At 37.2% G+C, this 23,116-nt stretch overlaps 1 protein-coding gene across 7 annotated transcripts in view; it reads left to right on the forward strand.

Annotated features, from left to right (window-relative positions):
- The window catches only part of Dennd4a (DENN domain containing 4A), a 110,768-nt gene that overhangs the window by 22,482 nt on the left and 65,170 nt on the right, over window positions 1–23,116 (forward strand). For 4 of the 7 annotated variants that reach the window (XM_050151831.1, XM_050151830.1, XM_050151836.1 and 1 more), the window contains 7 exons: window positions 6,314–6,443; window positions 7,347–7,420; window positions 8,029–8,151; window positions 11,080–11,411; window positions 13,702–13,951; window positions 20,742–20,811; window positions 22,521–22,690. In XM_050151831.1, coding sequence (XP_050007788.1) covers window positions 11,101–11,411; window positions 13,702–13,951; window positions 20,742–20,811; window positions 22,521–22,690 — 801 coding nt within the window. In that variant the 5' untranslated portion in view covers window positions 6,314–6,443; window positions 7,347–7,420; window positions 8,029–8,151; window positions 11,080–11,100. Of the gene's footprint in view, window positions 1–5,725; window positions 5,861–6,313; window positions 6,444–7,346; window positions 7,421–8,028; window positions 8,152–11,079; window positions 11,412–13,701; window positions 13,952–20,741; window positions 20,812–22,520; window positions 22,691–23,116 lie in introns of those variants that run through there. The other 3 variants (XM_050151833.1, XM_050151834.1, XM_050151835.1) reach the window with 3 other exon arrangements.

The raw sequence follows: 23,116 nt of genomic DNA on the forward strand, positions 1-23,116 counted from the left end.
TTTTGTTTTTTTTTTTTTTTTTTTTTTGGTTGTGAGACTTTTGATGACTGTTTCTATTTCTTTAGCTGTTTAATTTCGTTATCTGGTCTTGACTTAATTTTGGTAAGTGATATTTATCCAGAAAGTTGTCCATTTCCTTTAGGTTTTCCAATTTTGTGGAGTACAGGTTTTTGAAATATGGCATGATGATTCTCTGGATTTCCTCCGTGCCTGTTGGTATGTCCCCCTTTTTCATTTCTGATTTTGTTAATTTGGATAGTCTCTCTCTGCCTTGGATAAAGGTTTGTCTATTTTGTTGATTTTCTCGAAGAACCAAACCTTTGTCTCATTGATTATTTGTATTGTTTTCTTTGTTTCTATTTCGTTGATTTCAGCTCTCAATTTGATTATTTCCTGCCATGTAGTTCTCTTGGGTGAGTTTGCTTCTTTTTGTTCTAAAGTTTTCAAATGTTCTGTTAATCACTAATGTGGGATTTCCCCAGCTTCTTTATGTAGGCATTTAGTGCTATGAGCTTTCCTCTTAACACTGCTTTCATTGCGTCCCATAAATTTGGATATGTTGTATGGTCATTTTCATTGAATTTTAGGAAGTCTTTAATCTCTCCATTTATTTCTTCCTTGACCCATTGATTATTTCGATGAGTATTGTTTAATTTCCATGTGTTTGTGGGCTTTCTGGAAGTAGTGTTGCTGTTGACTTCTAGTTTTAAGCCATGGTGATCTGATAAGATACATGTGGTTGTTCCAATTTTTTGGTATCTGTTGAAGTTTGTTTTGTTACTGAGTATGTGGTCAATTTTTTAGAAGGTTCGATGAGGTGCTGAAAAGAAGGTATATTCTTTTATGTTTTGATGGAATATTCTGTAGATGTCTTTTTAGTCCATTTGATTCATAACATATGTTAGTTCCCTTATTTCTCTGTTAATTTTTTTGTCTGACTCACCTGTCCAGTGGTGAAAGTGGAGTGTTGAAGTCACCCACTATTAGTGTGTGGGGTTTAATGTATGATTTAAGCTTTAGAAGTGTTTCCTTTACATATGAGGGTGCACTTGTATTTGGGGCATAGATGTTCAGTATTGAGATTTCCTCTTGATGAATTTTTCCTGAAATGTCCTTTCATTTTGATGAAATGTCCTTCTTTGTCTCTTTTGATTGATTTTAGTTTGAAATCTTTTTTGTTAGATAATAGGATAGCTACACACACTTGTTTCTTAGGTCCAATTGATTGGAGAAATTTTTCCCAGCCCTTTTCTCTGAGGCAATGTCTGTCTTTGAGGTTGAGTTGTGTTTTTTGTATGCAGTAGAAGGATGAATTCTGTTTTTGTATCAAATCTGTTAGCCTGTGTCTTTTTATAGGTGAGTTGAATACATTTACATTAAGTCATATTAATAACCAAGCTGGGCGGTGGTGGTGCACGCCTTTAATCCCAGTACTCGGGAGGCAGAGGCAGGTGGATCTCTGTGAGTTCGATGCCAGCCTGGTCTTCAAGAGTTAGTTCCAGGACAGGAACCAAAGCTTCAGAGAAACCCTGTCTCGAAAATTGAAAAAAAAAAATAACCAGTGATTGCTATCTCTTGTTAATTTAGTTTTCATTGTTGGTGATGTTAATTTGTGTGTTGTCCCCTTCTTTGGGATTTGCTACTGTGAGATCATCAATTGTCTGTTTTTGTTGATGTAGCCAACTTTCTTGGGTTGGAGTTTTCCTTCTAGTTTTTTGTGTGTAGGGCTGGGTTTGTGGCTAGGATTTGGTTAAATCTGGTTTTGTCATGGAATATCTTGTTTTGTCCTTCTGTGGTTGAAAGTTTTGCTGGGTATAGTAGCCTGGGCTGGCCTCCATGCTCTCTTAATGTCTGCATAATGCTTGACCAGCTCCTGCTGGCTTTCATTGTCTCCATTGAGAAGTCAGGTGTAATTCTGATAGGTCTGCCTTTATATATTACTTGGCCTTTTTCCTTTGCAGCTCTTAATATCCTTTCTTTATTCTGTATGTTGTTTTGAGCATAATGTGGCAAGGGGACTTTTTTTGTTTTTGATCCATTCTATTTGGTGTTCTGTAAGCTTCTTGTATCTTCATAGGCATATCTTTAAGTTGGGGAAATTTTCTTCTATGATTTTGTTAAATATATTTTCTGTGCTTTTAAGTTGAACTTCTCTTTTTTCTATACCTATTCTTAGGTTTGGTCTTTTTATGGTGTCCCATGTTTTCTGGATATTTTGTGTTAAGCTTTTGTTAGATTAATGTTTTCTTTGACTGATGAATCTATTTCCTCTATTGTATCCTCAGTGCTTGAGAGTCTCTCTTCCATCTCTTATATTCTGCTGTTTATGCTTGCATTTGTGGTTCCTGATTATTTTCTTCTGATTTGTTTCTGTAATTCCCTCGGCTTGTGTTTTCTTTATTGTCTCTATTTTGGTTTTCAAGTCTCGAATAGTTTCTTTCATATGTTTGATTGCTTTTTCTTTAAAGGATTTGTTGGTGTTTTCCAATTTTTTTGTTTGTATTTTCCTCCATTTCTTTGAGGGATTTTCTCATTTCCACTTTAAGAGTCTCAAACATCCTCCTGAAGTTATCTTTTAGGTAATTTTCTTCTGCTTCATCTATATTTGGTTGTTCATGTCTTGCTGTTGTAGGGTCACTAGATTTTACTGGTGTCATGTTGCTCTTCATGGTGTTGCGTGTGCTCTTATCTACTCATCTTTTCCTTTGCTTGGTGTAGTTGGGGCTGTCTTTGACTGTGCTGATAAATCTTCCAGGTGCCAGTGGATTCAAGGCTCAGATGGTTGCTCCTTGTGGTGCAGTCAGTGCCACGGTTCCGTTATTCATTGTTCACTCCCTGTTTTTGGAGGTCGCTCAGCGCTCCCATGGAGTTTGCTATCTCAGGCCTGCTGTGGCCTAGGTTGCCAGCTCAGACCTATTTCTGTAAATGTCCCTCATCTGGACCTGCTCCTGTGGAGGTCCCTGGCTTAGATTTGGTTCTGCAAAGGTCTCTGGTGTTGTAAGAGGAGCGGCGGGGCTGCGTCCCCAGCACCCCGGCCGCCTGCTAGCTTATGCCTGAAATAACAACACACAAACTGTATTCTTTTAAACACTGCTTGGCCCATTTCTATCTAGCCTCTTCTAGGCTAATTCTCGCACCTGGACTAGCCTATTTCTAATAATGTGTGTAAGCACCCCAAGGTGCGCTTACCAGGAAGATTCTAACCTACGTCCATCCTGGGTCAGAGCTTCATTGCGTGTGCCTCAGAGAGCAGAGCTATCGGGAGAGCGGAGCATGGCGTCTCTGCTCCAGAGCAGAGCTGTGGAGTCTGAGTTCACTTCCTCTTCCTCCCAGCATTCTATTCTGTTTACTCCTCCCACCTATGTTTTAACCTATCAGGGCCAAGGAGTTTCTTTATTGCTTAACCAATGAAATCAACAGATTGATATATGACAGTCCCACATCACTCTGGCTCCAATCTACTCTCTCAGAGGACCCAGACTCGGGTGTGCCCAGAACTGCAGAGGTCCTGGCTCAGGCCTGTTCCCTGGGAGGTCCCAGATTTATGCCTAGACCCATAGAGGTCCTGCCTCAGGCCTAGTTCTTCAGATGTCCCAAACTCTGACTTAGACCCACAGGGGTCCTGGATCAAGTTTACTCCCTATAACATCCCAGATTCACACTGGACCAGCAGCGGTCTCTGGCTCTGGCCCACTTGCTCAGTGGTTGCTTCCCTGTACCTGCTTCTGATGAGTTCACCGTCTCTAGCCCACTCTGGCCTAGGTTGCTGGCTTAGTCCCACTCCCGTGGAGCTTGCTGCCTCAGGCCTGCTCTAGCCTATGTCCCTAGCCCAGTCGTGCTTCTGCATATGTCCCTGGTCTGGATGCTCCTGCTCCTATGGAGTTCACCATCCCAGGCCTAGGTCGTAATCTCAGTCCTGCTCTTCTGGAGTTTGCTGCTTCATGCTTGCTCTGGCCTAGGTCACTGGCTTAGTCCTGTTTCTGTGGAGTTTGCTGCCTCAGGCCTGCTGTGGACTAGGTCGCTAGGTCCCTCGATATTGTGTTTTGACTAGTGATAGGCACATGATACATATCCATTAAGTCTGCATAGACTTAAATATGCACATATACAAATGAGTATGAGTCAAACCTAGGTAATAAGACAAGTTAATTATTATTAGTGTAAGTATCCCAATTCTGACATTGTGTTATGGTTGTATAAGATATGCTAATGGGAAAAATTCAGTAAAAGGAATTTCAGATCCTTTTCTTTCAACCAGATGCATATCCAGTTATCTCAAAAGTGAAAATTTCAGGGCCTCGAGATATGGCACAGTATAGAGATAGTTTCATGGTTAAAGAGCACTGACTGTTCTTGTGGAAGACTTAGATTCCATTCCCAACACCCACATGGGAGCCCACAACTGACTATAAGCCCAGTCACAGCGGATTCAATGCCTCCTCACTCACTGCATACATATGGTGCACAGACATGCATGCAGCCAAGCACTCATACACGTATTATAAAATAAATCTTAGAAAGTTTAAGTAAAAATTTCAGTTAAAAAGAATAGCAATTTAAAGAAGTCTGTGCTGAAAAAATAGTGGTTTAACATGCATAGCTGCAGAAAGCACATGGCTGTATTTATATTGTGGAGCATGGCTCTTCCTTTACAGCCATTTATGTCCTAGTAAATAGAGCTAACTAGTTTCCTCTTTCTTATTTTCTTGTGCATGTATGGAAAGTAAAGTAGTAACTGTAATATGTTACCTCCATTAGCAGAAGAATACTTTGCAAATACTTCTGAATATAGAAAATCAGTTAATTCTAATAATATCTCAGGTGTTTGTTTTGTTTTTTTATATAATTCATGGATTAGAGTAAAGTTTTGAGAAGTTTATTTTATCAGTGGAAATACGTGATACTGGGAATGTGACAATAAATTAATCTAGTATTTCAACATTGAAGGAAATGATACCTGAGTTTTGAGTTTTGTTTTAGAGACGGATTTCTCTGTGTAGCCCTGCCTGTCCTGGAACTTGCTTTGTAGACCAGGCTGGCCTGGAACTCACAGAGATCCTCTGCCTCTACCTCCTGAGTGCTGGGATTAAAGGCGTGCGCTACCACCACACAGGTAATACCTGTTTTCTTTTAATTATAGTACAAATATTGTTTAGAGGAACATAAAGTCATGGTCAAACTAGTATTTGCACTATATTAAAGAATTTATAACGACAGAATACAGATTTGGGAGTCTGGTAAGGTATCTTCAGAGTGTAATAGCACTTGCTGCCTTACCTAAAAATCTGAGTGTGGTCCCTGGAACCCATATAAAGGAGAAAACTAACTCCCATGAGTTGTCCTTTGATCTCCACTTGTGCATAGTGGCATGTACACAAACACACACACATACAGAATAAATATTTATTTTTTTAATAAAAATGTATTGAATTGGTTTTGACACACCCATCATTCATGATATCTAAGCAAGCTGATATTCTATCAGATATTTCAAAAGTTCACAATATAGTATTTTAACTTAAAATTGTATTGGACTTTTTTAAGAAAATGTTTCACCAGGTCAGTATTTGTGTTAACTTTGCTACCCAAGAACAATACTTAGAAATATTTCAAAATATATATACCGTTCCATATTTGTTGCTTGAAGATGTTCAGTGAGCCCGAAGTAAAGTACTATCCTATCTAAAAACACATATCTTGATCACTTTTAGCAGTCCAAAAGATAACAACAGTGGCAAATGTGGCACCTGTAATGCCAGGTACTGGGAGGCTGAGGAAGAAGGATTGCAAGTTTGGGCTATCTTGAACTATATAGTAGAAACCTGTCTTTAAAGAAAAATCCAACAATAAAAATCAAAAGGTAGTAAGATTATACACTTACATTATTTCTCATTAATTGTTTCCACCTTTCCTTCTAAGATGTTGTATCAGAATTTTGATCGAAATATTTATCTTATTCTTTCCTACTTCCCACTGGTAGACTGTTATCTAGGATCAACTAAGTCATGTTCTTTTGTTTTAGTTTTTATTTTTATTTTTGAGAAAAGAGTTAGCTAGCCTTGGTTGGCCTGGAATTCACTCTGCAGACCAGGCTGGCATTGAATTCATAGAGATCCACCTGCCTCTGCTTGTCAAGAGTCATATAAATCTTGTTCTTATCTGTTTCTGCTACTATTTCTCTGTCAGTAGACAATGGTCCAGATTGGTTAAAGATATGATTTTCTCACTTCTTGTTGGGCATATGATTTTGCACTTTAGTTTGTTTTCCTGAAAAGTCTTTGACGCAATGAAACTTTTTTTTTTTCTTTTTCAGGTTAAATGATAAAGACTTATTCCTTGGCTGGTTGTCTACTCCCACCTTGAGGAAAGAACAGGGTAGAAAGCCACTGAGAAATCACACTGGCCTAGTACAAGGAAGGAGGACAGTCATTCCCTTTAAAAGGGTTGGTGGCCTTTGTCTTTCTTAATCCAAGAAGACTTAAGAGGATATGTATAAAGGAACCAGCAAATGATGCTGTGGTCAAGGGGGATGTGCTAGACCCCCCAGCTGACTCAAATCCTCTTCTCTTTCAAGTGTATTTCCAACATTATGAGACTACCCTTAGCAGGCACAATAGTCAGTGTTCATGTATCCTAAAACTTGATCAATGAGACCACCTTTTCTTCACTCACAACTGCAAGCAACTAACTCACTCAGTCTAAAGAAAGTATGACAGTTGCATGCTAAATTTCATAAAACAGCATGACTTGTTGTTTTGTACCAAAGGTTTGGTTTTTTGTTTGTTTATTTGTTTGTTTTTCTGTAGGACTAGAAATTGAACCTTGTGTAAACTGGGACAGTGGTCTACCATTGAGCAACATTCCTAACCCAATGTTTTTTATTATCCTATCCCTATTGTATCTGTTGTTAAGGATTGATATGTTAATTATATTAAGATAGTTGTGAATATTTGTAATAAAGGAAAAATCTTTTGAACATTTGTCTTATTTGAAACACATATATGGAACTTTTCTGTGTCTAGTTTTGAATTGGCTTAAGTAGGTATTTTTGCCTTATGAATGAGACTCTGTACACAGGTCTCCTAGGAGCAGGTATTTAAAATTATTTCACTTTCCCTTGCTTTCCCACATATGTACTTTTGTTGCATTTGTTATTCTGCTTTCTCTTTCACTCTTTTGGATCAATTGCTTTTCAAGTTTGTATCTATTCTTGACTAAAATGTGCTTTTTGAATAGGCTGGTATTTTTCTAAAAATTATTATTAGTATATTAAGTATCCGCAGCTATATTGGGGGAAATATTTTATAGAATTAGTTTAACCTCAGTCTTTATTCTTTTCAATACAGTATTTCTCAATCTCGAGGCCTGAAGAATTTACATGTTGGGAACTGCTGTTTTCCATCAGAAACTCCAGTAATGTGTGAGTAGTTTTTGTTTTTCATTGTGATTTGTTCCAGTTGGCTTTTTTCTGTGTTAATCACGGGAAATTTTATTTTCCATAACTTTAAGAATCTGTGATATACTCATTGTATGATAGTTGTAAGTAATAGGTGATACAGAATGATTTATTGAAAGATGTTTTAAAATGTCTCTTGGAGGGAGTATAATGCATACTCTGAAATCCCTGCATTCAGAAAGATGAGGCAGGAGGCTTGTGAGTTCAAATCCAGCAGAAAATTTTTTATATTTAATCAACTGGCCTACTGTGGTACTGGTCATTTTCATACATAAGTTTGAGTCTGTGATTATCATATAATACCTAGAAATTTCAGTAGTAGTTGATTTTTTTAATAGCCTAGAAGATCTTAAACTCGCCATCCTCAGCCCCCTATAAGCTGGGGTTACAAGTGTCTGTCACTGTACCTGGCACTGGTAGTTACTTTGCAAAACTTAAGTGTTCATAATCATATACATATATATGTGTTGCTATGTATATATACATAATATATACTGATGTATATGTATGTAATAATACGTATGTATATAAAGTTTCCTCAAATGTTCACTCTTGCCTTTTCTTGTCTTTAGAAGCAGTCTAACATGCTTAGCTACTTTGACCTAATGGAGTGAGATAAGAAATAAAAAGCATCTGGATTGGACAGAGATTGAAAGGGAGAAAAACAAAGCAATCTCCCATTAGTTAATGAATGGGTAAGAGCCTTCTTGTAATGCCTTTCCAACTTAGTTATCTTATGTTTTTTTATGAGTAGAGCACACATTCTCCTTCTTTTCTATTTTCAAGGAAAATAGATTTCATTTGAAGATATAATCAGGCTGTTCAACGTATCCATCTTAGTGGTAGTGTGCTTACCTTGTTATCTGCAAGATGCTGGTTTCCATCCCTAGCACTTTAGTATATTAGACTACTTATCCTGATCTTCGATTTACTGAGGCACAAATATATCTTGTATGAAAACCCTCTGGGCTGGGTATAGTGGTACACATTTTTAATCTCAGTACTTGGGAGGCAGAGGCATGTGAATCTCTGTGAGTTTGAGGTGAGCCTGGTCTACATAGTAAATTTACATACAGTCAGAGCTATGTAGTGAGACCCTCTGTCTTGGAGGGGAAAAAAGAAAGGAAGAAAAATTTCTGAAGGTGCTATATGCCATAAATCATTCTTAAAATAAGTAAAATACTAGCAAAGAAGACATAATAAATCTTAATATAGTATTTTTATTAATTTTTAAAGAGTTTCTTCAAGTATATTTTGATCATCTTCACCTTGTACTCCTCTCCCAGGTATATAAAAGAGACCTGTAATAAGCATTTTATCTTATTTATATTTTATTTGTGTGTATCTGTACATATGTAGTATATACATGATATGACATGTAAATGGATACCAGAGGACATTTTGTGGGAGTCAGTTCTCTCATTCCACCCTGTGGATCCAAGAAATTGAACTTAGGTAATCAGGCTTGGTACCAAGTGCCTTTACCCTCTGAGCCACCTTGCCAGATCCTAAACATTCTATCTTATGTGTGGTTCCTAAAGTAATCTATAACATTTTGAACAAAGAAGAATTATCAAATAATTATTGATAAATGATGCAGTATTGTTACTTCAAATTAATAAAATTTCAGGACTTTGTATTACAGCTATTATCTGAAGAACCTTTGGATTAAATGCATGGGTTTTTTTTTTTTTTGTGATCCCCAGTTTCCAAAAATTAACGTAAAGAAATTTACTTTCTGAGGCTGATAGTTCATAGTAGACCATTTCCCAGAAGGCCCTAGGATCAATCCCCACCAACCAAAAAAAAAAAAAAAAAAAACCAACAGAGAAAGAAGTTTGCCTTTTAGTATAGGTGTGTGTGTGTGTATAGATTATATGTGTGAGTTCATGTTTGTGTGTCTCTAAGCATGTATACATTCACAAGTGTCTGTTTACATGCAGACTTGTGCTTCATCTCTGATGTTTCCCTCTGTAAGTCCCCAACTCATGTCTTGACACGGGTTTCTCACTAAGCCTGGAGCTCACCTGGATAGAGGGATACATAGGGATCTACTGTTTGTATTGCCCCCCTCCAAGCACCCCCAGCTTTTACATGGTGCTGGGCATCTAAACACAGGTCATCATGCTTACACAGCAGATACTTTACCCTGAACCATCTCTGCCCAGTATGGAAGGTTGTACTCTGATGTGTGACACAAATTCCCTCAGGGAAGGTTATTTACTTAGTACTAGCACTTTTTAGAGCAAATTGTAGAGTTTTTCTAGTTATTAGGTGGTAAATTAGGGTTTATTGCTCAAGTACATTTTGGAAATTCTGGGATTTAAGCAAATGACTAAGTTTAAAATTAATCTTTCCACATATATGAAATATATGCTATACTAATCTTTGTACCCCATATCTCATATGTAACTGTGACAAAGAGGTTTATGGTATATGCGTGCCTAATTTATTTGTCTTTGGGAGTTTTTTCTTGTTTGCCTTTATTATAACCAAAACTGACATAAGACTCCATGGTGGATTGTTGTTTTAAATAGAACTTTCCTCCCTGTGACAGTGCTTTACAAGTAATGACAATGCTAGAAACATATTAGCTAAAGAAGAAATTAAGGTTTAAGATTAATTAAGAAATTAAGTTGAAGGAGCTTTTACTCTTAAAGGCTTATAGATATGTGAATATATTTGTCGTTTTAGTTTATTGTAAGAGTATAGTACTCTTTTATGTGAGTTTTTGTTTGTTGTATCTACCGAGACTCATTCATGGTAGATTTTTCCTTGTATGTTTTTGTGGTTTAGAATAGGAGCTCATCTTCAGGTGGGCTTTGTCTGTGGAAACCTGGCCTTAGGGTGTAGCCTCCTGCAAAGATATCACTAGTCTCAGAATACTTTTATTATATGTTTCTTAGTTGGAGCTTCCTGGAACCTTAAAAGTAGCTTAAGTTCAAGGTCCAGAGTCTAACTGCAGCTCAAGCCAGGGATACACTGAAGTCAACTTCATTATATGTTACTGGATAGGCAGTGTTTTGTTTCAGTGCTTGGGGTTGAACCTAGGGCCTCACACATGCTCTACCACTGAGCTACACCCAAGTCCAGTATGGATAGGTTTTAAAATTCACTCTTTAATCAAGAATCTAGTCATTTGGGGTTTTTGGTTTTATATAGCTGCTTCCTTCTAGTTTATTGTCTGATTTGGTTCTGAAGCCTTGTTTCTCTCCTTGTAATGCCTTTTAAAGCACAACCCCTTGATTATTGAGGAGATGGCAGTTTTTCTGACCTAACATTAGCTTATATATTGCATTCTGGCTTTCAGTTTCCTCAGTATTTTTGATGCTATGGGAACTTGCATTCTATTTTAAAGGTTCATCTATATTTAAAGGGCTGGGTTTTTGTTATTGTTGTTGTTATCTACTTCAATGATCTAGGTTTCTGTGATACCAGAATTGAAGATTTCTGTATTAGTTTTATAATAAAAATGCCAAAAATTGTCTCATTTTCAAAAAAGGCATGCTTTTCACTTACATGGGTAAAATGTCTAATACTAGTGTGACTAGGACTTGCGTTCTTTATAGATTTGCACTTTGACTTGACCAATTATAGAACAAGACCTTTTATTTTTCATTTAGATGCAAGTTTAGTAATGGAAGATGATTGAAGACAAGGGGCCTCGTGTTGCTGACTACTTTGTTGTAGCAGGCTTAACTGATGTTTCAAAGCCTCTTGAAGAGGAAATTCACTTCAACGATGCCTGTCACAAAGTGGCTAAACCAAAAGAACCCATCACAGATGTTTCTGTTATCATCAAATCCCTTGGGGAGGAGGTGCCACGGGATTACACATGTATTGACTTTACCCCAACTGGATTGTCAGCAGATCTCAATAATGGAAGTCTTGTAGGACCCCAGATTTACCTTTGCTATAAAAGAGGGAGAGATAAACCTCCACTTACAGATCTGGGGTGAGTATTTTTTAGTGAATTACTATTATTAATCCAAATTGTATGCTTTGTGAATTTTGAAGTTAAACTTAGTTTTGGTCATTAATAGTGGTATGATAGCTTTACAGTCAGACACATTTGCTTGGGTGTAGTCCATATTCCTGTAATCCTAGCATTTGATAGGCTAGGGAAGGAAGATTGATATGTTTGATGTCAGACTTGGCTACATAGTGAGAATGCATTTTGCCTACTACCCACTAAAATAAGGGGAGATTAAAAAAATAAAGCAATACCCAGTATTCTATATTCACTGTCTCCATCTGTCTGTCCTGCAAGTCCTAGTGCTCCCCTTCCTGTTAGATAGCATGTTTTTAAGCTCATCCTTATTCTAATATGTACTGATACCTTATTCCTTTAAATGACCTAATAGTAGTCCAACATATGGTTGCACTATAATTTATCTTGTCACTAGTTGGTGGGTATTTGGGCTATTTATACATTGAGGCTATTATTACTAATGCTTTTATGATTGATTATTCATGTATAAGTTTTTATGTAGACATATTTTTATTATTTGTGTATATATACTTAGAAGTGGAATTACTGGATCATATGATAATTCTGTATTTAACCTTTTGAGAAACTTCCAGAATATTTTCCAAAGCAGCTTTACAAGTATTGCACATTCTCACCAATAGAGTGTGAGGGTTCTGATATTTTTCACAGTCTGAATAATAGTTCGTATTTCTATTTGATTATTTTTGTGCTAGTGAGTATGAAATGGAATCTCATTGTGACTTTAATTTGCACTCTTGTGTTTGATGATACTGAACATCTTTCCATGTGTTTATTGGCAAGTGTCAATTGAGAAATGCCTGCTTAGCTCTTTTACTCATTTCTTAATTAGGTTATATTTTTATTGATGAGTTATAGTATTCATTCCAAATTCTTAATACAGTCCTTCATTAGGTATATGTTTAACAAATATTTTCCCCACTTGAAATTTTTTTAAGTATACATGTTTTGTCAGCATGTATATCTGTGTACCACATGTATGCGTAGGGCCCAGGAAGGCCAAAGGAGGGCATTGGATCCCCTGAAATGAGTTACAGATGGGTGTGAGCCACCAAGTGGGTACTAGGAACTAGATCCTTTGGAGGAGCAGCCAATGCTCTTATCCACTGAGCTATGTCTCCAGCCTCCTCTCCATTCTTTATAATATCCCTCTCATCATGGTATCTTTGAAGTTAAGAAATTGTATTATTTATTTGTTTAATTTGTCTCTGTCTCCCTCTGCCACCCGCCCCCCGTGTGTGTGTGTCTGTGTGTGTGTGTTCTACCACATACGTTGCAAAATCTAACTCAGGTTGTCATGCTTTGTAACAACTGTCTTTACCCACTGTCCCATGGTTTGATTTCATAACTAAGTAGTGTAAGGCTCTGGGAAGTTAAATGTTGCCTAAGGTAATACAACTAGCAGTAGCATTTTTTTTAAAAAAAATTATGATGCTTTTAACTTCTTTCTGTTTAGACACTTTTAGTAAAAGTATTATAGCAAAATTATGCAAGAAGATATTGTCTTGTCATACAACCTTCTGTAGATTTTAACTTTGACTAAAACATGGGTTACATTTCCCACAGAATGTGCTTGATTTTTATAGAGCATAGGTAAGTAAATATATTAATAAATAACTAATTGGAATACTGGACATTAATTATTGCCACTCTTATATTAATAAGCACAAAACATTATTTTAAGTTTTGATAGAGAAATAGTTATTTGGACTGTGCAATGTAGTCTTTAAGTAAGTTGTAGGGTGTAGTAAAAAACTGTTAACTGGAAGCATGGAGGTGATGATACACATCTTTAATCCCAGCACTTGGGAGGCAGAGGCAGGTAGATCTCTGAGTTTGAGGCCAGCCTGGTCTACAGAACAAGTTCTAGGCCATCCAGGGCTACACAGAGAAACCCTGTTTTGAAAAAAACAAAAAACAAAACAACAACAAAAAACTTAACTGGAAAGAGTCAAAGTGAAATATGAGGGCAGAATATACCCAACTCTTTTCTGCAGAAGATGGAGATTATGACAGAATCTCAGGTAGCCATGGCTTTGAACTTGTTATGTAGCCAGGGATGATACTCCATTTCTGATCTTCCTGCCTCCTCTTCCTGAGTACTGGACTCAGTGTGTACTGACAAACACAGTTTATACAGTGCTGTATTTTAGGATGTATCCATGGTACTTGAGAGTGTTATCTTTTAGGTTTCAGAGAACTTTATGCATTTACTTTTTAAATTTTTATGTTTTAGGGTATTATATGACTGGAAAGAAAGACTAAAACAGGGCTGTGAGATTATTCAAAGTACTCCCTATGGACGACCTGCCAATATTAGTGGCAGTACCTCATCACAAAGAATCTATATCACTTACCGAAGAGCCTCTGAAAACATGACTCAGAATACCCTTGCTGTCACAGACATATGCATTATTATACCCAGTAAAGGAGAAAGTCCACCACACACATTCTGCAAGGTCGACAAGAATCTCAACAATAGTATGGTAAGTCAATTCTTTAGCACTGATACAATTAGCCACTCACCAGTGAAGAACATAATTGTAAATCTTTTCTTGAAAAATAAAATAACATAACAGATTTGGAAAAAATATGGTTTTTAAGGATGTTGGATATTTTATTGTTTTAGAAAGTACTTAGTTGTACTTTCACTAAAAAACTGTGTAAGAAACTTTGTACTTCTCTACTTCTCTGTCCTTTCCTTCTTCCTTCCAACTTAAATAGCTTTTCAGTGTTCCTACAAAATCAGTAAATTAACACCATGGCTGTCTCCGTGCTCTCCGCTTGCATGCTGGACCCCATGCATACACAGCTGTAAGGACGTGGCTTTGGCAGTCTTCTCTACTTCTTTATTCGCCATCAGTTTTCTTCTGTTAGACGCAGGCAAAACTTGTTGCAATATGTCCATCTTTATAGAACTTTTTGATTCCATATTCCCCTTTCTTTCGCTGTCCCATTTCACCATTCTTTACAGTAAAACTTTTCAACCTCTGAGTATGTGATTGGGGATGAAGAGGGTGTAGCTGAATTGGTATAGTTCTTTCCTAGCATGCATAAGGCCCTGTTTCCATCCCCTGTGCTACATAAACTAGGTATAGTGGAACATGCCTGTAATTAAAACACTCAGGAATTGAGGCAGGAGGATGAGAAATTTAAGGTCATAATTGGCCATGTAGCAAGTTCAAAGCCACTCTGAGCTACTTTGAGACCTTGTCACAACTTACAAAAAAGTGTTGAGTGTATTTTACCTCATCTTTTACTTGCACTTTCCAGCTAAGTTTTTGTCTGCAACATCCCAAGATTTTTCTTGTTACTGAGTCCAGTGATCAGTTCTTCATCTCAGTGTTTTAGATTTTGTTCTAGATGGTATTTTTTCCCCATCAACAGTGGCAAGAAGAGATGATGCACTGGCTTATGTACTTGGTTCTTTTCCCTCTTACCTCACCAGTCATTCCCTTTCCGTCTCCCAGCATCCTGTGCAGTGGAGTGCTCAGGGTTCAGTCCTCAGTGTATTCATCTTCACAATCAAAGCTTACTCCTTTGTTGATGTAATTATTTTAATACAGTGTGTGAGTGACTTGTAAATTTCTATGTCTGACCAAACCCTCTAATTTATTGTCTCTTGTTAGTTATTGTACTTATTAGAGCACCTCAAATTTAACATGACCTGCAGTGAAATCTTGATGTACCTTTTCAGACCTTCTTGATGTCACAATCTTGCTTGTCTAATAAGTGAATATTTTACTCAAACTTACTTAGACTAACAAACTTTGGAGAAATATGAACTTCCATTTTTTAATTAATTGTATTCTCCTATAAACTTGGTTGACTCTAGTTTCAAAGCATACCATGAACTTGATCATCTCCTAACCATTTCAGTGTCATAAGCCTGATCAAAGCTAGAATAGTCTTTAAAAAGTTGCATTTACTTACTTGTTTATTTTTCTTTGAGACAAGTCTCACTATGTAGACCAGGCTGAACTCATAGAGATCCTCTGCCTCTGCCTCCCAAGTGCTGGGGTTAAAGATGTGTGTTACCACTCCTGGTCCCGTGTGTGTGTGTGTGTGTGTGTGTCATTTCTTTTCAACAAGCTTTTTTGCAACTCATCTATATTAGTTTATATAATTTTCTACTGTCTTTCAATAATTAAAAACTATTCCAGAAACTACAAATATAGGGTAATAAATACAAGTTATTTCTAGATTTCCATATTACCAGTGATGCAGCTTTGATCAACCCTATGCCTTTTTCTATGAATGTTTGTTAAAATAACACTGGAAGAACAAATAATTGAAAGTAGAATTAGGGATTGGAGAGGTGACTAAGGGTAAGAGCACTGGATACTCTTGCAGAGAACCCAGATTTGGTTCCCAGCACCCACTTGGTGGCTTACAACCAGGTATGCACATGGTCCACATATATGCAAGCAGGCAAGCATTCATACATATAAATAAAAATTTTTAAAAGGAAGTAGAATAGATGGGTCTGTAGGTATCCGTGTCTTTGGAAATATGTTGACAGGTTTCTTTGAAAACATGATAGTAGCTGGATGGTTTTGGTGCACATCCTTAATCCCACCACTCAGAAGGTAGAAGTAGGTGGATCTCTGAGTTTGAGTCCAGCTTGGTCTACAGAGTGAGTTCCAAGACAGCCAGGGATATACAGGAAAACTGTGTCTTGAAAAATGAGAGAGAGAGAGAATATGGTGGTGACTTGCATTTCCTTTATCCCTAGTCTGTAAGAATGCCTCCTCTTTAGTCCTGCACCTTGCCAACATTGATTGTTGTCAGTTAATGTCTTTTGAATTAACTAAGTATGAATCACTGTGATATTATCGTTTTTGTTATTGTGGAGAGTTAACATCTTTTAATGAATACAACTACCACTGAACCTATGAAAACACATTCTAAGGCTCTTAATGATGCTCCTAGATTTTCCATAAGATTTTTATTTTAAATATGTATGTGTGTTTGGGTATGTGCATTTGAGTGCAGGTGCCCATAAGTTCAGAAGCTTTGGACCTTTGGAGCTGGAGTTACAGGCTTGTGTCCCGCCTGATGTAGTCGCTAGGAACAGAACTCAGAACTCAGATTTCTGCAAGAGAAGTACATGCTCTTAACTGCTGAGCCATCTCTCTGACTTTTCCCCTGGATTCTTGAATAATCATAAATATACTATGTTTCTTATGTGTGTATGTTTATAATAAGGCTTAATTTAAGCATAAGCCATGGTAAGAGATTAGCAACAGTAACTAGGAATGAAATATAACAAAGCAGTATAACAGTAGCCAACATCACTATCTAATATGTTGGAGCCCTTGTTAAGTATGGTGAGGGCTTCTCAAGCACAGACGCTGCTGTTGCTGCTGAGTAATAATTGACAGATAGCAAACGATACGAGTGTATTCTGGACAAAAGGGTGAGTCCTGTCCTAGGCAGGATGGAACAGGATAGTGTAAGCCCCATCACAAATGTCATGCAGGTTAAAAATTCTAAATTGATGGGGGGAGGTACTGATGAGGCCCCATCTCTAGTTGAAGATCTAGTGGTGGTTGATGGCTGCTAGGGGAATGAAAATAACTTTTTTGTTTTTGGGTGTTTTATTTATTTATGGGAGTTTTAACTGTGTGTACATCTGTGTGCCTGGTGTCCAGGGAGGCCAGAAGGTGTACCATCGAATCCCCTAGGACTGGAATTACAAATAGTTTTGAGCAACCGTATGGTTGTTGGGAATTGAATTTGAGTCCTTTAGAAGAGTAGCCAATGCTCTTAATTGTTGAACCATTCCTCCAGCTCTGAGATTAAGTGTTTTGTGAAGGTGTGGCCACTGGTAGGTTGCCCATGCTCTAGAGGATGCCCCCACACCCATGCAATACAGGGAGCACTAATTAGAGTTATTTTTAAGAGAAAGAGAGAGAGAGAGAGAGAGAGAGAGAGAGAGAGAGAGAGAGAGAGAGAGAGAGAAGGAAGAAAAGCAAGAGGGCATGAATTTGGAAGTTAAAGGAGATCCACAGGAGCTGGGGTGGGGGGAAGGAAGGGGTAGTTAATGTGACCAAATTGGCCACAGACAACTGAACTGTGAATGTGTGGATAAGGGAAGTCTAGTGAAAACAGCACTTTTTAATGAAGAGCACTGCATTGGATGGATTTGGTATAATTTGTTCTGTCTTCTAGCATAAGACATTGAAATTCTGATTTTAATGTTAGAAGCAAGCTGTTGACATAACTAAATTTATGTAAAGTAAGTTGTATTCACTGCTTATGTTCTATGTGGTATTCTAAGTATTTCTTCACTTCTGCCAATGACCTTAGTAAGTATTTAACCCCATTTTATAAGGAAGGCTATTTGATAATTAAAAATGTGGTTCTTTTCTCATCTAAACACCTTCAATAAGTTGATGAAGCAAAACTCAGGTTATAAAACTGCAGAACCAAGAGCTAAGCATTGTGCTACACTGCTCATGCCCTGTTGTGTGGCTTATAATTTCTGGGTCAGAACATGTGTTTACTCTCAAGAACTGTATCCAAAAAATTTTAACTGATTTATATTCCTGTCAGTTTATAACTATTTTAAGAATTGAACTTTTAATAACCAATTTTCTTTTCTCTTTTTCCCCCCTTTAGTTTATCAAGACAGGGTTTCTCAGTGAAACAGTCCTGGCTGCCCTGAAAATAGCTTTGTAGACCAGGCTGACCTCTAACCCACAGAGATCCACCTGCCCTTGTGCCTCTGCCTCCCAAGTGCTGGGATTAAAGGCAGACACCATCACTGCCTGGCTTTTTTTTTTTTCTTTCCAGGCCATTCTTCAAATCTTTTATTTGTTTGTCTGTCTGCTTTCTATCTACCTGTTTATTCGTTTGTTCATTTGTTTGTTTGTTTGATTTTCAAGACAAGGTTTCTCTGTGAAACAGCCCTGGCTGTCCTGGAACTCACTCTGTAGACCAGGTTGGCCTCGAACTCACAGAGATTCACCTGCCTCCCAAATGCTGGGATTTAAGGTGTGTGCCACCACCGCCTGGCTTTTTTTTAAAACACCAATTTTCAATTTATTTATTTGATTTTTGTTGAGACAAGGTTTCTCTGTGTAACAGACTGGGCTGTCTTGTAACTCACTCTTTAGATAAGGTTGGCCTCGAAATCACAGAGATCTGCCTGATTCTGTCTCCCTAGGCAATTTATCAATTTTAATTTCCTAGCACATACAATCAAGCACCGTACAGATGTTAGGCTGTTTAATGACAGAATCAGTGAATCCCTTTGAAGGTTAATGCAAAGTCATACTGAGCAGTTTCTTTAAGAAACTATATGAAAAGTGATTACTGCAAATATATAACTTTATCTTAAAAGAATTCATCTGTAGGTATGTCACCCCTAATTAAATGAACATTTTTACTCTAACTAATCATATATAGAAAATTTCCTTGAAGATTGTTATGATTTAGCAATATTATATAACTGTTGAAGGGCTTATAGTAGAAGAAGAAAATCGTGGTAGCAAATAGAATTTTGGGAGTGAAGGGGGGTGGTTGAGGGGTGAGATGCAAGGTATTGTTCTGTACCTCAGCCTGGCCTGGGCCTCACTAGGTATCCAGATGAGCCTCCAGCTCATGGTGATCCTCTTGCCTCACTCACTCTCCCAAGTGCTGAGATTACAAGCACAAGCTCTCATATTTGCCTTACAGGTAGTTTTTAAAGACTGTAGTAATAGTAGTGGTGGGAGCAAAGAACGTTTTTGAATTCTTTCATGAATATGGGATGTAACATACAACATTTCAGATTTGGTGTGGTATTTTAACAAGCTTACAGGTACTTGGCATTTTCCCATTTGCAAGTTTTATTTTGTGGATGTATATATGTATTTGTTTTGAATTGAAAGTAACTGACATTGTCATTATAACTGTTTCTAAGTCTCATTAACTAATCAAGGTGTCTTAGCTAAACTTTTGCCATTAAAACTAAACCCAGAATGTGTTTCTTTTTCTCCTGCTGAGACAGTAGTCTCTCTGTTACCACAAAGCATGTATTCTCCTCTGCCAAGAATAAAGAGGCATTGTTAACAGCATGGTCAGCATAGACTCTAGCTAACCTGCTTGCGTTTGAATCTCAGATATGTAGAGTGGACAAATTCCCTCACTATTTGTGCCTCAATTTCCTCCTTCATAGCATATGGATAAAGTGATTTTCCTACATACACATTTTTGAAGAATAAATTAATTAGTATTAGAAAGAACTTAGGATAATGCCTGCAGTAATAGCAAATGATGTATAAGTGTCAGATGTTATTACTACTTAATTCTTTTTTATTATTTAATATTTAGAGAGGCGCTTTTAAGAATTGTCTAGTTGTTAAATTGTCTGAAATTTTCTTTTTAAAAAAGATCATAAAAAGAAATATTACATGATTATTTTCATACTTTTCTTTTTTATGTCTTATTTATTTATTAAAAATTTCCTCCTCCTCCCATTTCTCTCCCCTTCCCCCCTCCCGCTCCTTCTCCAGTCCTAAGAGCAGTCAGGGTTCCCTGCCTTATGGGAAGTCCAAGGTCCTCCCCGCTCCATCCAGGTCTAGGAAGGTGAGCATCCAAACAGGCTAGGCTCCCACAAAACCAGTGCATGCAGGAGGATCAAAACCCAGTGCCATTGTTCTTGGCTTCTCAGTCAGCCCTCATTGTCAGCCACATTCAGAGAGTCAGGTTTGATCACATGCTCCATCAGTCCCAGTCCAGCTGGCCCTGATAAGCTCCCATTAGATCAGTCCCACCTTCTAAGTGGGTGAACGCACCCCTCACGGTCCTGACTTCCTTGCTCATGTTCTCCCTCCTTCTGCTCTTCATTTGGACCTTGGGAGCTCAGTCCAGTGCTCCAATGTGGGTCTCTGTCTCTATCTCCATCCATCGCCGGATGAAGGTTCTATGGTGATATGCAAGATATTCATCAGTGTAGCTATGGTACTTTTCAATCAACGACCAAAGAATGGTTGTTGACATTTCTGCCTAAGTTTGAGACATAGAATAAAGTATAAATTTTTGTGACTTAGTTTTATTTTATAGGGCCAATTTTCCCCACCACAGTGAAAAGGGGAATTGTCAGACATTATGAAAAAAGTAGGCAATGATTCTAATAAAATGCTAACAAAGTAACAGATTGAAAATAGCTGACAGGTGAAATCTGTTCAAATGTGGTAGCTAATACATATTGGACAGCTCAAAGAAGTTCCATTTTCATCAGGTTACTGCCTTTTAAAGTTGAATGCTATTTTTTTCCTCTCTCTTCAGTGGGGATCTGCAGTGTACTTATGCTATAAAAAATCAGTGGCAAAGACTAACACTATATCCTACAAAGCAGGTAAGAATAATTTGGGGGGGGAATAATTTATGTAGAAACAGCTTGTGGGGTCTACAAGGCTAAAGACCAAACCAGCCTGTGTGCCATGTTAGGATGTGTTAGTATCGGCAGTTGAGCTCCAGCCCGTCTCTTGAGTCTCAGTTTATCTTGAAGTGTTTTGGACACTGCATGAAAGATCACTTTGAAAGGAAAGTGAGATTATGTATTTAAGCCTTAAATTTAAGTAACAAGTCAAGCTGTGGTGGCACACGACTTTAATCCCAGCACTCAGGAGACAGAGGCAGGCGAATCTCTGTGAGTTCAAGGCCAGCCTTGTCTACAAAGACAATTCCAGGACAGCCAGGGCTACACAGAGAAACCCTGTCTCAAAAAATAAAGAGCAAAAACAACAACAACAAAGTGTAAGAAACAGCTTCAGCACATGCCAATTCTCTTTAATTTTTAAACCTGTGCAAAGTATGAAAAGTATACTTCCTTAATATTTATATTAATTTAGTCAGATTTAATGGTTATATTTCATGATTATGAATAGTATTAAAACTTATTTGCAATTTTATGAAGTATAGTCAAAATGTCAAATGTATTGATCTTACTTATAAGAAATCAGATTCAACCTTTTAAAATTAAGAGTCCTTGACTCTTTTTTCCCTTTGACTTTCCAGGGCCCACAATTCATCAATATTTCTATTCTCACTTTATAACTGCACTGTTGCATCATGACCTGAGAGACTAGAGCACAGTCAGCTATGGCCCTCAGGGAACCCCACTGGCTGGTTGGCATGTGATTAGAGGGAGAACCTTAGTTTATCTAGTTCATCTCGCCTTACAGATGAAAAGAAAAGATCTGTTTGTTGAGAATCAGAGACATTGGTAGTAGAGTCAGCTGTTCAGATTCCCAGTTTGTCTTTTTGTTTTTATGGCATTACCAGCCATGGTTTCTACCTAACTTCAAGGACTTAATTGTCATGAAACCTGATTTCTATTTCTAACACCACAATATTCAGTATAAATATCTGTTTCTAGTGTATGTTCAGTGGAAGATACCTATTCCATTTTCATGAGTAAATTATCATGAAACCCTAGGTTATTTGAAACTCCTATGAACATATAAGTGGGGATAATTTAGAATTATTCAGAAGCTGAGTTTGTGGTAACACCATTCTAATGGTATTCCAAATCTGTGCTACTCTTTTGTGAATTATTTTTCATTTGTGTAAGAATTTACAATTAAATACCTATAGGAGATTTTATTTATATATATTACATATATAAATGTATATTTATATACAAACATATATTAATATATTATATGTAATATATTAAAAGGCCTAGAAGAATAGTTAATAAGAGTGATAAAGTAGATATAGGCAAACAACCATATTGAAAGTTTTAAATATATGCTTTACTGTAGTATGGCATGAGGTGAATTTTTAGGGGTATGTGTATTTTTAGAGGATTCTCTTTTTCTTACTTCTAACCTAGCTTTTGTAGATGAAGTTTGATAACTGTTAAACAATCTAATAGTTAATAATCCTTGAAGATTAGCATCTATATAAATCCTACTCACACATTCAGAATTAACTGAATATAAACATATATGCAATTTTTGACCTTCTAAATGTGTGAGATAAAGTATTTTATTATCATTCAACTTAGAAAACACCTACATTCAGGAGACAGTGATCTAATAGTTCCCATTGCTGTCATAGGTCTAATTTGCAGATATCCTCAAGAAGATTATGAGTCATTTTCACTACCAGAATCTGTTCCCCTGTTTTGTTTACCAATGGGTGCAACTATCGAATGCTGGCCACCAAACAGCAAATACCCTCTTCCTGTGTTCTCTACATTTGTGTTGACTGGAGCCTCAGCTGAAAAGGTACTGTGTATTTACTAGTGGTATTTGCTAATTTCTTGTACCTGTTAAAGCCATAAGCTTCATATCTTCAAGGAACAATAGTTAAAAACTGACTAAATCAAGCCAGTAATACATATTTCTTCTACTTGGTCGAATTTGCGATATCCAGAGACAGGAAAGCAGAGTTTTCCCATCCTTCCAAGTGCTTGTTTTTGGTCTTGTTTTTAAATATTAGTGAAAACTTTTCTCGTCCCCACATGTTGATCCCTCATTGGTTCATATTCTGTGATAGAAAAGCTCCTAAGTAATGTCAAAGACATCATGAAATATGACATGACTTTTTTTGTTTTTGTTCTGTTTTTGTTACTGGGGCTCAAACCTTGCCCTTGATAGATGAGTGCTCTATTGCTGAACTATATTCCAGCCCTGGAATTACAGAGTTGTAGT

This window comes from Alexandromys fortis, unplaced genomic scaffold (genome assembly GCF_014885135.2).
Source record: "Alexandromys fortis isolate MF-2015 unplaced genomic scaffold, M_Fortis_MF-2015_v1.1 scaffold_70, whole genome shotgun sequence".
Lineage (NCBI taxonomy): Eukaryota > Metazoa > Chordata > Mammalia > Rodentia > Cricetidae > Alexandromys > Alexandromys fortis.